Source organism: Rhinatrema bivittatum, chromosome 5 (assembly GCF_901001135.1).
Source record: "Rhinatrema bivittatum chromosome 5, aRhiBiv1.1, whole genome shotgun sequence".
In the NCBI taxonomy this organism is placed as follows: Eukaryota; Metazoa; Chordata; class Amphibia; order Gymnophiona; family Rhinatrematidae; genus Rhinatrema; species Rhinatrema bivittatum.
In genome coordinates, this window is record NC_042619.1 from 309,270,371 (window position 1) to 309,285,837 (window position 15,467).

Sequence of the window (15,467 nt, forward strand, 5' to 3'; positions counted from 1 at the left end):
CAAGGCATGACTGATCTGAAGAGCCTTTTGTAGGCAGAAGAAGGAGTTCCAGGAAGTGACATCATCAGGTGGGGCCAGGAGGTCCTCCCCCTCACTGGCCCTTTAAAGCCAGAGAGGAGGCGCGGCCCCGCACCTAAGGAAGCAGGAAGAGGAGGACTGCAGGACCTTGGACAGCGGCCCTGCAGATGCTGAAGAGAGGAGGAGCCGAAGCAGGCTCGACCAGGCCCGACGTTGGAGGCGGTGTCCTGCCGCTGAAGAGGAGATCCGGGGCGGCTCCAGCTGCCAGGAAACATCAGTGGTGGCCTCTGGGCCGGGAAGAGGAGCTCTTGAGCGGCCCCCGCGGCCACAGAAGAGGATGATGACATCAGCAGCTCTCCAGCCGCATGGAAAACGGTGATGGCGGCATGCTGCCGCTAAAGAGAAAACCTCCAGGCATGTGGGAAGATGGCAGCCACTGGGCTGTGGAGGAGACGATGGTGGCGGCCTCCGGCTGTGTTGAGAACCCTGGCACGGCTCCAGCCGTGCCGCAAGATGGCGGCCTCTGACTGCAGAGGAGAACCCCGGCGCGGCTCCTGCCGCTCCGGCATGATGGCAACCATGGAGCAGAAGCAGGAACAAAGCTCTAGCCGTGGGGCCATGGGAGGAATCACAACAATAACAAACCAATAAAATTCATAAATAGAATATAATCAACATAACAATAGTAATACATGATGCAATAACAAAACCATAAATAATAAAAAAAAATATCAATGTGTGAATGACCCAAATTTGAATGAAATTTGAATCTTGCTGGGATACATAAAATAAAACAGAAATGCTCAGTGAAATTCTAACAGCCTACCCTATTCAACCAAAAATCTGGGTAAATAACCAAGTCTTTAATTTCTTCCTAAAGGCAAAATAGGTCATTTCCAATTATTTCAAGGGTTCCTCCATGGTACAAAAAAAGGTTGAGAAAAACTGGGTTAGAGAAACAACTATTTACTGGAAAGATTCTAAAGTTAGAAAGCTCATCTGTCCTGTAGATTACTGTATGTTGCCTCTGTGGTCAAGAAATCCTATTGACATGCTGATTTGTACTTGTTACAGCTCAATTTACTTCTATAGATTTTCCTACCAGATGTGTGTACAATATGGGGCAATTTTAAGAAAACCTACATAGCTTGGGTAGTGTCCCTTTTAAAATTGCCTAGATTAAAGGTCCCTGGGTACAAAGTCCCTGTGATTGTAAGCTGCATAGGACTTTGGATATTGCAACATATAAATATTTTAAATAAATAAATAGACACATTCTTCAACAGAGCAAGCTCCCAGAACACCCCTTTCCCTTGAACTTTTACTTACATAGAAGTCAAATGTTTGAAGATTTTGACAACGTCCACATTTGCCATTTCTATAGTTAAGAGTTCAGAGAACCATGATATTGCTGTATATCTTATTATAAATTTGGTCTTTCCCTAGCATCATTCTTTCTTTAATCTTCATATTTTGTTCTGTCTGTTTTCCAACAGAGATCAGAGAAGGTCAAATATCATTTCATGTCACAAAAGATCACAAAGACAGACCACAAACATTTCAAGTAAGCAGACTAGGACCAGTTCTGGAATCATCCAAAGCCATTTCTACAGACAGCAGGCACCGAACCCAAGTGCTTCAAAGGGAGCTATTCCCAAGGGATGAAAGCCTCTGAGCCAAACCTTTGTGGTGTGGCGGGGTCTGGCATGGGGGGAACAGCAGTGGATATTCCACATCCTACTGCGATCTGAGCTGGGTGCGTCCGACATTGCTAGGCTACTACAATGGGAGCGTACCACGATCCGGGGAGGAAATTCGTCAAATTAAGGTACTGGGGGGTAGTAGGGAAAGGGTTGGGATGGCCGGTGGGGGTGTGGGTCTGGAAAGAAGGAGCAAGAGGTGTGTGGTGGGGGGGGGGGGGAGAATTTATGACTGGCGTTGCAGCCCTACTATTTTTTTTTATGTTAAATTCACAGGTCTTTATGAAGGAGGCAGCAAGTTTGGTCCTGCAGGGCCTTTGGAGTTTGGATAGGAGGGAAATGGGGGACATGTATTGGCCTGCCAGCCTGTGATTTGTACTTTTTTTTTTCAAGAACTTCTACTTAACTGGATAACATATCCGGCTCTGTAGCGATATTGGGATTTAGCCGCAGAGGTTATGCGCTTAGTCTAGAAATGCTATTGAGCATAACACTTATCCGGTTAAGTTCCATTTGTTCACGGATATTCAGTGGCATAGAAATGCCGCTGAATATTCTTTGTAACTTACCGAATAAGTGTTATCCAGCTAGATTACTTAGCCAGCTTGCCTCTCAAGATTTATCCCACTATACTAACTGGGAGATGGATCAAGCCACGCTGGGGTTTGTGTTGCGCACACAGGCTTTGGCAAAGTGTTGCGCAAGGGAGGCCATGAGAGAAGTGTGCCTTTGGACTTCTGCAAACCAGGAGAGGAGCTCCGAGGAAGCGCCAAGGCAGGTGAGACGGTACCTCATCTGGGCGGTGACCAGAAACACAGGCCCCCACCGACCTGCACAGCCTCGGTGAGGCCAACCACGCAAGGTTGGTCTCTGAGTGGTCCTCCAACCACTCCAAGCCCTTTCGGACTTGCCGCTGGATAATGGCAGAGATGGCAGACTGGATAGGAGACAAAGGCGGATGAAGACCCTGGAACATGAAGACTCAGATGAGGAACTTGGAACGTGGAGACTCAGACGAGGAACTTGGAATGTGCAGACTCAGACGAGGAACTTGGATTGTGGAGACTCAGACGAGGAACTTGGAACTTGAAAGGCCTCAGATGAGGACTTGGAAGAACTCTAAGCACTAGGAAGACTCAGACGAGGATTCAAGAACAAGTACTAGGTTGAGGCTGCGACGCAGCGCACCCTACACAGCCCACCCACGGGGCTGGTCGCAGACCATGCTGGATGAGGGGCAGACTCCAGACGAGAAGTGAAGCAAGTGCGAGGAACATGTCCCAGATACTGTAGAGGCCTGCACCGTGGCGCACCCCACACAGCCGCCTGTAGCTGGTCGTGGACCATGCTGAAGTTGCGCAGGCTCCGGCAGCGTCTAACACATGGACGGAGCAGACACAAAAGAATTTGAGGGTTGGGACAAGATTCAGGACACAGGACCAAGAAGGGACTTGGCTTCAGGCAAGGATGACCCTCCAGAGGCTTGTGCTGCAGACAAGAAGGCAGGCCTTGTGCCATGAGGCGCCCTACACAGCCCATCCGTGGGGCTGGTCACGACCACAACATGGCACGCCAGGAAGGGTGGCGACGAGGAACCAGAGGTACAGGACAGCAAGGCTGGATCACAGACCATCAGGAACACAGGACATCAGGACTGGATCACAGACATCAGGAACATCAGGACTGGAACACGGAACATCAGGAGAGACCAGGAACAAGGCGACGAGGGATCCCACAAAGAACAAAGAACAAGGAAATGCCAGACAGGAGCAGGAAGCATCACCCTGTGTAAGAACAAGGATGACAGAAGTGACTAACGACTATTGCAGTATCGCCCTCCTAAATACAATTGGCAGACTCTTTGCACACCTTGCCCTAAGCTGACTCCAAAACCTTGCTGATAGTCTACCCTGAGTCAGTATGCTTTCGAACCTGAGTTGTTGATCAGGGTACCTTACAATCAACATACAACATACAAATGAATTAGAAGTAAGAAATTTAAGAACGTTAAGCCAGGGCTTCCCAAACTTGTCCTGGGAACTGCACAGCCAGTTGGATTTTCAGGATATCTACAATGAATAGGTATGTACTGAGTCTCCACTGGGTTGTTCAGCAGATGCCAATGTAACCAACCATGGCCAGAGCACAGGGAAGCAAATCTAGTTCTTGATTGGTTTCTAAATCACCTTTCCAAAGCTGATTAATGCAATTTCCAGCAGTAATGCAGACAGGTTAAAATAGGTAATATATTTCAACATCACAAAATATGACATCACAGATCGTAAATTAACAATATACTTCTAAACTTCTCTTTAGCTTCTCATTCCCTTTATTTTAAGGGGAAGTGAGGACAAGCTGATGTGGGCCTGCTATAAGAGTCCACCTGTTCCCCAAGGTCATCTATCCCAGCATGGTTTTGCTTCATGGAATCTTGCTCTTGCCATTTCTGTTATTTTCCTATTAGTGTATCAAACTATGGATCTTTCTGCCTAGTAAGGCGGTATATGTGGCTTCCATCGCAATTTTATAAGAAATGATAGTGGCAAGGACAATTTTCCAAGGAATTAGCCCGGATAACTAAGCAGTTACCCAAATAAATTCCCTAGGCTAATTGCCCTCCTCTCAGCAACAAAATGTAGCCTTCCAATTCCACAAGGATTTATCCAGGGATCAGGGAACAAAAGGGTCTGGGTGAGGGGTGGGTAATGGTGAGGGAGGGAAAATACATGTAAGAGTTTAATTTTGAAATCCTAGCACACACTTTGCAGCACAGACTTTGCTCCGCATGTAAAGCAGGTGCAAAGTCTGGGGAACTTTGCTATATATGATCCCTGCTGTCCTAAATTTTAAATGAAGGCTCTCCAGGGAGTTTCCCTTTGAAAATGTACTTGCAGGCCTGCAATACAGCTACTTCTGGAGTTGAAAAATCACCCCCTGCATGGTAATTTGAAGTGTCTGTGGCTTTGGTGTTTTCTTGTGATGCCAGAGAAAGGCTGAACCTTGTGGATACAAGTCTTGAAGGAAGGAGCTATGTAATGTTCATTCCATCTAGAACTGATTCCCGGACCCTTGAGATGTATTTTCTTTAGGTAACTTGTCTCCAACAAGACATTCATCTGAGGCCCTGCTGATCCTTTCAGTGAGATCATTTTCTATTACAGGTGCGAGTGAGGGTCATAGAGGGCCGCCAACTCCAGGGAAACAACCTAAAGCCGGTGGTGAAGGTATTCATTGGAGAGCATATGAACCGGACAAGAATCAGGCGAGGAAACAACCCATTTTTTAATGAGGTCAGCAGGTGAAACTACTATAAACAAACAAACAAACAGATAAACTCCTTTATGACTAATCAGCTTGAAGTCCAACGAATGGACACAGTGCTAGCAATCAGTAAACCCACTATCAGAAGAAGTGACCCAGCATTAGCAACTATGATCTAACACTAGTGACTAGACCTGTCTGAATTAGAACCAGAAACAGCGGGATCCAAACTTGCATATAGACCTTATTTTCTCTGTTTGTAATGTTTCAGATATTTTTTCAGAATTTTCATCAGTCTCCGGCACTGCTGTTTGATGAGACCATACATCTGCAGGTATCTGAACAGATGCACCTCTCCTATGTACCTTACCAGCTCTATCTCCTATATTTCAATCTGATTAGGTAAACATGTCCAGTAATCCTTGATGAGCCATTTCCCATAGTCCCTACAAGTACCTGACTAGGGGGTCGATGTTCTAAAGGGCATTAGCATTAATGGGGAAATGATCTACCATCCATGTACAAAGCTCATTATTTGCATATTTGTTTTATTCTACAGTAATGCACATTTAAATTAATTGAAAAAAATGAATTCACTAGGTGTTAACTCTGGATGTACTTTACAGCATTAATGTCTTCAAAGCTTTAGTTGCTATCCTAATGCTACAAAGTTCACTACTCCCTAGAAAATGTAACCGTATTCTGCTATACTAACTCAAGCCTCTAGCGCCTACACACCCTCTGCGTCTCAAAACACAAATGGCCTTTCCGAGACCTTGAACCCACTCAAAAAACATCAACAAGGCTTCATATCCTCCCCTGAACCCCTTCCCTCACTCCCCCGCCAAACCTGAACTGGCTTCCAGGCCGGCTGCATACCCCCCCCCCCAGGCACAAGTCACTCCAGAAAACATCTGCTTTATCCCTGCTAGCTCGAGGGAGCTGATTTCCCTCCTGCTGGCTTTGGTGTTCGCGTCAAGAGTGTCAGGTGACCAGCTGGAGTTTGGAGCCACTGCCAGCAGGAAAGAAACTGACTGCTTCCTGCCGGTGAAGATAAAGAAACCATTTTTGGGGGTGATTTGAGTCTGGAGCTGGAGGAGGCAGTCAGGGTAGAGTAGGTAAAATGAGGGGGGGGGGGGCACGTGAGGTTCAAGAGGTGGCAGCCCAGAGGCCCCAGGTTGTTTCAGTGAGATGTATGGAGGTTCCCCATGCTAACCAATCATTTCATTTTGAACTAATTAGCATGGAGAAACTTGATATTTAGAACGTGACAGCATTACCATGGCCATGCTATCTTTAACACAGTCATGGTAAAGCTGCTGGGCTCTGCAGACTATTAGTTTTGTAAATAGGATGTAAAAACTAGGAGGTAAGTTGCATTACCATGCCAGTTTTAACACAACTTAGTACATAGACCCCTCAGCGACAGCGTACATTTCTCAGAGTCCTTAGCAAATACCTGGCTAGATTTGCTGTCCCCACAGTCTCTGCAGGATTATACTTGAAAATGTAACCACTGGACTGATATCCCTCTCTGGGAATCCAAGGGTCCAGCATTTAATACAGGGGTGTAGAATATTCTCCAGTCCATCCTCAGTGGAAAGGATGAGGATTATTAATGGTGGTGTGCTTCTCTGTGCTGTAGTAATTTATGAGAGAGAGAAGAAGGGAGGATTATTGTGGGAAGGACGAGGATCACTGATACTGCTGCTCCTTAGTGCTACTCTGTAATGTGAGAAGAAGGGGGATTATTGTGGAAAAGATGGGAATCATCATTGCTGTGTGTTCCTCGGCAGTATTGTGAAATTTGAGAAAGGAGGAAGTAGAATTGTAGAATGGACAAGGATCACTGATACTTAAAGGAGTTAAGTACCAAGATTTTTCTTCTTTTATTAAGGTCTTGAATTCTCAGTCATTGCGGGCCGATTCCATGATTGGAATGTTCAAGGTGAGTTATCTTCCTATAATTAAATGATATAGGAAACTAAATGTAAAATATCCATACAGTCTTCATTCCCTAAAAAAGTATCAGGTCATTCTCTGAGTCTCAGTCATTAGCCAAGTTTCACCCATGGCTTCTGACCCCCAGCAGCAGCTTCAGCCTCCATTCTCCTAGACCCTCAGCTCAATTTCAATCTCTGCCCCTGACCTTTAACAGCAGCTTCAGTTTCCATCCTCCTAGCTACAGCCCCCAATTCAGTTTCAGACTCCATCTTCCTAGCCACAGTCAATAGCCCCAGCCTTAGACCCTTGATCTCCAGTAGCAGTCTCAGTTTCCATCCTCCTAGCAACATTCATCAGCCCCAACCTCAGCCCCCAGCTCAGTTTCAGTCTCTGTCTCTGACTGCCCCCTCGCCTCAGTCTCCATCTTTTCATCCACAACACCAGCCCCCAACTATGGCTGCAGCCCACAACATACAGTCAAAATCTCCAGTTTTCTTAACGTACAAACAGGTGACCCCAAAATCAGTGGGTTATGCACCTCTACCAGCAGATGGAGACAAAGCAAAGCTGACACCTGAAGTGACATCAGCCCACCAGTATTTGAGAAGTATAAAGGATCTCAAAAAAAGGAACAAAAGAAAGAATATCAGTTAAAAATGAGGGAGTCGAAGAAAGAAATCAGGAAAGCAAAAAGTCAAGCTGAAGAAAATTGACAAAGAGGTAAAGAGAAAAGAGAAAATATTTTTCAGATATATCAGAGAAAGAAGGGAGGCCCGAAGTGGTATAGTGAAATTGAAAGGTGACGAGGAGCACTGTGTGGACAGAGATGAAGAAATGGCGGAAATATTAAACAAATACTTCAGTTTGGTGTTCACTAAAGAAGACCCTGGAAAAGGACCATTGCTGGTTGACAAGACTGTAGATGGAGATGGGGTAGATGAAACTCCGTTTACAGAAGAGAATATATGGGAAGAGCTAGGAAAACTAAAAATGGACAAAGCCATGGGGCCTGATGAGGTTCAACCCAGGATACTGAGAGAGCTCAGAGATGTGCTGGCAAGTCCGCTGCATGACCTGTTCAATAGATCCCTGGAAACGGGAGTGGTGCTGAGTGTTTGGAGAGGAGTGGTAGTGGTCCCACTTCACAAGAGTGGGAGCAGAGAGGAGGTTGGAAACTACAGGCCAGTTAGCCTCACCATGGTGGTGGGAAAATTAATGGAGACTCTGCTGAAGGACAGGATAATGAACTATCTACAGTGAGGAGGATTGATGGACCCGAGGCAGCATGGATTCACCAGGGGAAGGCCCTGTCAGACAAATCTGATTGATTTTTTTGGAATGGATGTCTAAAGAACTGGATGAGGAACAGCACTCGATGTGATCTACTTGGATTTCAGCAAAGTTTTTGATAAGGTCCCGCATAGGAGGCTTGTGAATAAAATGAGAAAATTGGGAGTAAGCGCCAAGGTGGTGGCGTGGATTACAAACTGGTTGATGGATAGAAGACAGCGTGTAATGGTAAATGGAACCTACTCTGAAGAGAGAACAGTGCTAAGTGAAGTGTCACAAGGATTGGTGTTAGGACCAGTTCTGTTCAATAACTTTGTGAGCAACATTGAGGAAGGGATAGAAGGTAAAGTTTGTCTATTTGCGGATGATACTAAGATCTGCAACAGAATGGACACGTCGGAAGGAGTAGGAAGAATGAGACATGATTTAACAAAGCATGAACGATGGTCAAAGATATGGCAGCTGGGATTCAATACCAAGAAATGCAGAGTCTTGCATCTGGAGTGCGGTAATCCAAAAGAGCTGTATGTGATGGGGGGTGAAGGGCTGTTGTACACGAAGCAAGAGAGAGATCTTGAGGTGATAGTGTCTAGCGATCTGAAGATGGCAAAGCAATGTGACAAGGCGATAGCTAAAGCCAGAAGAATGCTGGGCTGCATAGAGAGAGGAATAACCAGTAGAGATGTGAATCGTGTCCTCGATCGTCTTAACGATCGATTTCGGCTGGGAGGGGGAGGGAATCGTATTGTTGCCGTTTGGGGGGGTAAAATATCGTGAAAAATCGAAAAATCGTAAAATCGCAAAACCGGCACATTAAAACCCCCTAAAACCCACCCCCGACCCTTTAAATTAAATCCCCCACCCCCAATGACTTAAATAACCTGGGGGTCCAGCGGCGGTCCGGAACGGCAGCGGTCCGGAACGGGCTCCTGCTACTGAATCTTGTTGTCTTCAGCCGGCGCCATTTTCCAAAATGGCGCCGAAAAATGGCGGCGGCCATAGACGAACACGATTGGACGGCAGGAGGTCCTTCCGGACCCCCGCTGGACTTTTGGCAAGTCTTGTGGGGGTCAGGAGGCCCCCCCCAAGCTGGCCAAAAGTTCCTGGAGGTCCAGCGGGGGTCAGGGAGCGATTTCCCGCCGCGAATCGTTTTCCGTACGGAAAATGGCGCCGGCAGGAGATCGACTGCAGGAGGTCGTTCAGCGAGGCGCCGGAACCCTCGCTGAACGACCTCCTGCAGTCGATCTCCTGCCGGCGCCATTTTCCGTACGGAAAACGATTCGCGGCGGGAAATCGCTCCCTGACCCCCGCTGGACCTCCAGGAACTTTTGGCCAGCTTGGGGGGGCCTCCTGACCCCCACAAGACTTGCCAAAAGTCCAGCGGGGGTCCGGAAGGACCTCCTGCTGTCCAATCGTGTTCGTCTATGGCCGCCGCCATTTTTCGGCGCCATTTTGGAAAATGGCGCCGGCTGAAGACAACAAGATTCAGTAGCAGGAGCCCGTTCCGGACCGCTGCCGTTCCGGACCGCCGCTGGACCCCCAGGTTATTTAAGTCATTTGGGGGGGGGTTCGGGAGGGTGGGGGATTTAATTTAAAGGGTCGGGGGTGGGTTTTAGGGGGTTTTAGTGTGCCGGCTCACGATTCTAACGATTTATAACGATAAATCGTTAGAATCTCTATTGTATTGTGTTCCATAACGGTTTAAGACGATATTAAAATTATCGGACGATAATTTTAATCGTCCTAAAATGATTCACATCCCTAATAACCAGAAAGAAAAAGGAGGTGATAATCCCCTTATACAGGTCCTTGGTGAGGCCTCACCTGGAGTACTGTGTTCAGTTCTGGAGACCGTTTCTCAAAAAGTACAGAACCATTTTTGTCATCCAGAGAAGGGTGACAAAAATGGTGGGGGATCTCCATCAAATGACTTATGAGGAGAGGTTGAAGGACCTAAATATGTATACCCTGGAGGAGAGGAGGTGCAGGAGAGATATGATACAGACCTTCAGATGCTTGAAAGGTTTTAATGATGCACAATCGACAAACCTTTTCCATTGTAAAGAAATCAAGGGATATGGAGGGTAATTTTCAAAGGTCTGACCGATATGCCCGCATTGCAAATCTGTCTAGTATACGCTCCCTCTTCCTTCCTTGAGTCCAACCCCTCACCTCTAATTGAATTCATTGTTGACTGGATAAAAACCGATATCCCCTCCATTATCCTCGGAGACTTTAATCTCCATGTAGACTCATTACCCCTCTCCTCATCATGCAAAACTTTCATTCAGTCTCTCCACGCCATAGGTTTCCAGCAAATTATAGCATCTCCCACACACAAAGCCGGTCACACTCTGGACCTGATGTTTATCAACTCTAACGTCCTTGCCACCTCCACTCCCACTTGGACCCCTGTTCCCTGGTCTGACCATTACCTAATAGAAGGCCTCCTCTCCACCAACATCCCTCCCCCAAGCAACAATACTCTCTGCACCACCATAATATCCAGAAAATCCTGCCCTAGCAATGAGCTAGCAGCCGCACTATCGACCTCCTTACCCAGCCTTGTCTGCTCCGATCCTGACACAGCACTAGCTTCCTGGAATAACCTTACAGGAGACATTGCCAACAAGCTTTGCCCAATCTCCAAACGAGTCAAAAGTGTAACCTCGAAACCTACAAAGCCATGGTACTCACCAGAGCTAAAGACCCTAAAAAACAATCTCAGGCAAAAGAAAAGAAAATGGCGCAAGGACCCAACCCCACAACACTCCTTCATCTACAAACAGCACTACACAGCTACAGACTCTCAACCCAAAAACACAAACGAGACTTCTACGCTAAAAAAAATCCACAATTACAGATTCAACCCCAAAGTGCTTTTCTCCTACGTCTCAAGTCTTACCACACCTATCCCCCCCACTATACCAGACTCTGATGCAGCACCCAAATGTGAAGAACTTGCCAACTACTTCCAGAGTAAAATCTCTAACCTCCTCTCGAGATTCCCCCACTCCACTAACTGTCCCCCCTCCACCCTACCTACCATCCCTACACCCTCCCAACCCACAATGGCTGCCCTCGACTTCACCTCCTCCAAAGAAGTAAAAAACATCCTCAGAAAACTCAAACTTGCCTCCCATCCTAATGACACCATCCCCTCTAAAGCCCTACTAGCCATCCCTAACTCCATAGCTAGAGCTATAGCAGATCTCATCAACTGCTCTCTCGCCCATGGGACTGTCCCAGACTCACTCAAGCATGCGGTAGTCAAACCCCTCCTAAAGAAACCCTCCCTGGACCCAAAAGACCCTGCCAATTTGCACCCAATCTCTAACCTCCCATTTATTGCCAAGCTAATGGAAAGAGTTGTTAATTCACAACTAATGGACTTCCTTGAAAACCATGCGATCCTCCATGTTTCACAATTTGGCTTCCGAAAACACTTTAACACTGAATCGGTACTCTTCTCCCTATCTGACCACCTCCTTAGAGGCATGGGCCAAGGCCACAGCTACCTCCTCGCCCTCCTCGATATTTTAGCAGCTTTCGACACCATTAGCCATCATCACCTCCTGGCCCATTTGGAAAGCATTGGCATCACAGGCCTAGCCCTCACCTGGTTCAAATCCTTCCTCTCAAACAGAAAGTTCTCTGTTAAAATCAGTAACACCATATCCACCCCCCATCCCTTACAACAAGGTGTACTGCAAGCTTCATCACTTTCATCCACCCTCTTTAACGTCTACCTCAACCCACTCTGCCAGCTCCTCTCTGATCTTAAACTAAAGTTCTATCTCTACGCTGATGATGTCCAGATCATCATTCCTATCCACAACTCCATCTCTGATGCCCTAAAGCACTGGGAAAGCTGCCTCGCAGCCATCAATTCCCTGCTCACCAACCTCCACCTTGCTCTCAATACAAATAAAACTGAACTCCTACTTATCTCCTCCCACTCCTCCCTCTCCACCCCCCTGTTTATTGACCCCAAGCTTAACCTCTTTACAGCGCAACCATTTGTAAAGGACCTTGGAGTTCTCCTCGATCATCAACTAAACATGAAGAATTACATTAACTCCATCCTTAAAGCAGATTTCTTCAAACTCAACTTACTTAAAAATCTCAGACCACTACTATACACCCAAGACTTCCGTACAGTGATCCAAGCCACCATCTCTCCCAAATTGGACTACTGTAACGCACTCTTCTTAGGGCCCCCCCACTCCACAATAAGACCTCTACAAATGCTACAAAATGCTACCTCAAAACTCATCGCAAATACCCGTAAACATGAACATATCACCCCTATCCTTAGAGATCTACATTTGCTCCCCATCCTCTCCCGCATTCACTACAAAACATTGACCATAGTACACAAATCTATTCACGCCCACAACTCCAAATGGCTAGACATTCCTTTCAACTCTCCCCTATCCACTCGACCCACTAGAACTGCCAACAAAGGCAGCCTACTTGTACCTTCACTGAAAATAGCCCATCTCTCCTCTACACGCGACCATGCCCTCTCAATTGCTGGCCCCGCCCTCTAGAACTCCCTGCCTCCCAACCTGCGACTTGAACCATGTATGATTAAATTTAAAAAGAATTTAAAAACTTGGTTATTTAAACGAGCTTATCCAGAATAGATTTAAACGAGCCCATCCAGACTAGATTTTCTCCCATTCTGTCATCCCATAGGCCCCTCACAATGTGATTATACATACCTTATGTTAAGGTTTCTTGTTGTTTTGTTTAATCTATACTTCCACACTGCACTTTGTTATCCTCATCCCAGTTCCTTCTCCCTGTTAATATGTATTTTCCAAGCCTAACTGTTCGAATGTAAACCGGTATGATGTCCCCTACTAATACCGGTATATAAAAGTCTTTAAATAAATAAATACATACATACATATGTCCTGTTCATGCATAAATTTACCCAGAATGAGCAGAGGTGTTCCCAGAGTCAGAACTGAGAAGAGATTTGCATGTACATACTTTTGGATTTTCAATAATATGTGTGTACATTTTCTCAGGAAATTTGAATTAACATTTTAGCTGGAATAATTGTGTGTGGGTAGATTCGGTGAGATAATTTTCAAAGGAGACATGCATGCAAGTTCATTTTGAAAATTAAATTGGTGCAACTTATGGGTACATTTTAAAAAACAGCGCGCGCGTGTACTTTTGTTTGCACAACCGGTGCGAACAAAAGTACGCTGGATTTGAAAAGATACGCGCGTAGCCGCACGTATCTTTTAAAATCCGGGGTTGGCGTGCGCAAGGCTGCGCAAAATCGGCAGCCTGCGCGCGCCGAGCCGCGCAGCCTGCCTCCGTTCCCTCCGAGGCTGCTCCAAAATTGAAGCGGACTCGAAGGGAACTTTTTTTTTGTCCCCCCCACCTTTCCCTCCCTTCCCCTATCTAACCCACCCCCCCCCCCGGCCCTACCTAAATCCCCCCCTCGATGGAGTTACGCGTGCCGGCTGGCCAGACCCCGACACAGGCCGCTGTGTCGCGGCACTCGGCCACGCCCCCGGACCACCCTGGACCACAGACACGCCTCGGACACACCCTCTGACCACAGACACGCCCCCCCGGACCGCCCATTTTAGCAAGCCCCGGGCCTTACACGCGTCCTGGGGCTTTGCGCGCGCCGGCGGCCTATGTAAAATAGGCATGCCGGCACGCAAGTGCCCTGCGCGCGCGTAAATCCTACCGGATTTACGCGCACAGGGCTTTTAAAATCTACCCCTATGTGCGTATTTGCTGGTTAACTTATCTGCTATGATACAAAATTACTCCCTCAGTGTCTGGGGTGCACTCTTGAAATCCATAGCTCCTCTGTTAAAAGGTACCCAATGACTGGTTTCACTCTTCGCATCTATTGCTTTTCCATGGTGAAAGATCTAAGGTCAGGGTACACTCATGGAATCTATATCTCTTCCATGACAAAGGACTCAATGTCTGGGTGCATACTTGGGATTCATATCTCCCCATCCCACTCTCAGAGGTCCATATTCAAAAGATTATATGAGTTTAATCGCCTTTTACCTGCATAAATCTGGCCCCTTACATTAGGGAAATTTATCACAAAATTTTGGGGTGGACAAAAAGGGGGTAGGGCTGGAGGAATGGCAAGGGCAAGTTAACATATTTAGCCAGATAACTTTATCTGGATAACTAACCTGCTCATCAGCTTGTTGAATATTGACCTCTCAATGTTTGAGTGTACTGCTGGGAGACCCTTTGCATGCACTCTTGGGATCAATAGTTCTTTGAAGACAAACAGGTCACCATAGTCACACATATGTAATAATATCCTTTCAGTGCCAACAAGGGCATAATTTCCAGAGCTTTCCAGGACATATTTAGAAATCTCTTGGAGCATGCCCAGCCGTTCCTTTGCTCCCATGGTCACATAGTGTGCAGTGATTCCTCATTTTCCATAGTAGAAGTCAGGTGTTTCATTGGATTTTTTCTTCAGAGAAATTTTTCTCTGTCCCCTATGCTCTTTCTTCTCTTTTCAGTGTATCTTAGTAATTGTTCTTTCCCCTTATCTTCTGCTAAGGTTTTATCAGCATCATTATAAGTTTTCTTATATTTTTGGCTGCTCCTGTTTTCTGTGTGGCTTCTAACAGGCCTTCCAGTCAACCTCCCTTTTCTCTTCTGTCATTTTACTTGCTGAAAAATGTCGCCTTATGATTTTGCCTCATTGATTTTTCTGATGGCAGAGGTCAGTCTCAGGTTTTAACCTGCAAAACACAGTTTTCTGTATTGCTGGCAGGTGATTGTTATTTTTCCCCCCTTTTTTGTTGAAAACAATCCATAACTAGGGAGTCGTGTGTGACTACAGTGAACTGCTTGTCTTCAGAAAAAGAAAAATTGCTTACGTGTAACAGATGTTCTCTGAAGACAACAGTTCAGCAATTATAAACCCTTCCTGCTCCTCTTTTGGAGTTGAGCACATTAGCTTAATTACAGAAGTGATGCGCACTGCCGGAACTGCCATTCTTTCTCAGAGATACTGCAAAGAATTTTCTGGAAGTCATGACCATGTCAGTACCATTGGGATTATGCCACCCATGTGTGTGACTGGTGAACTGCTGTCTTCAGAGCACACCAATTATAAATAAGCAACTTTTGGATCCACCGCTCTCTTTGAGGGGCCAAGTATCTGGATGAACTCTGTAGTTCTCACCTGGTGAGGGGCCAAGAGTCTGGGTAAACTTTCAGGATTTATAACTCTCCCAT

The 15,467-nt window shown here is 46.4% G+C and overlaps 1 protein-coding gene across 1 annotated transcript in view; it reads left to right on the forward strand.

Annotated features, from left to right (window-relative positions):
• Positions 1-531: 531 nt before the first annotated feature.
• The window catches only part of FER1L5 (fer-1 like family member 5), a 495,517-nt gene continuing 480,581 nt past the window's right edge, over positions 532-15,467 (forward strand). Inside the window, exons 1-5 of the mRNA XM_029603280.1 lie at positions 532-628; positions 2,401-2,561; positions 4,880-5,008; positions 5,251-5,313; positions 6,877-6,927. Of these exons, the coding sequence (XP_029459140.1) occupies positions 532-628; positions 2,401-2,561; positions 4,880-5,008; positions 5,251-5,313; positions 6,877-6,927 (501 nt within the window). The remainder of the gene's footprint in view (positions 629-2,400; positions 2,562-4,879; positions 5,009-5,250; positions 5,314-6,876; positions 6,928-15,467) is intronic.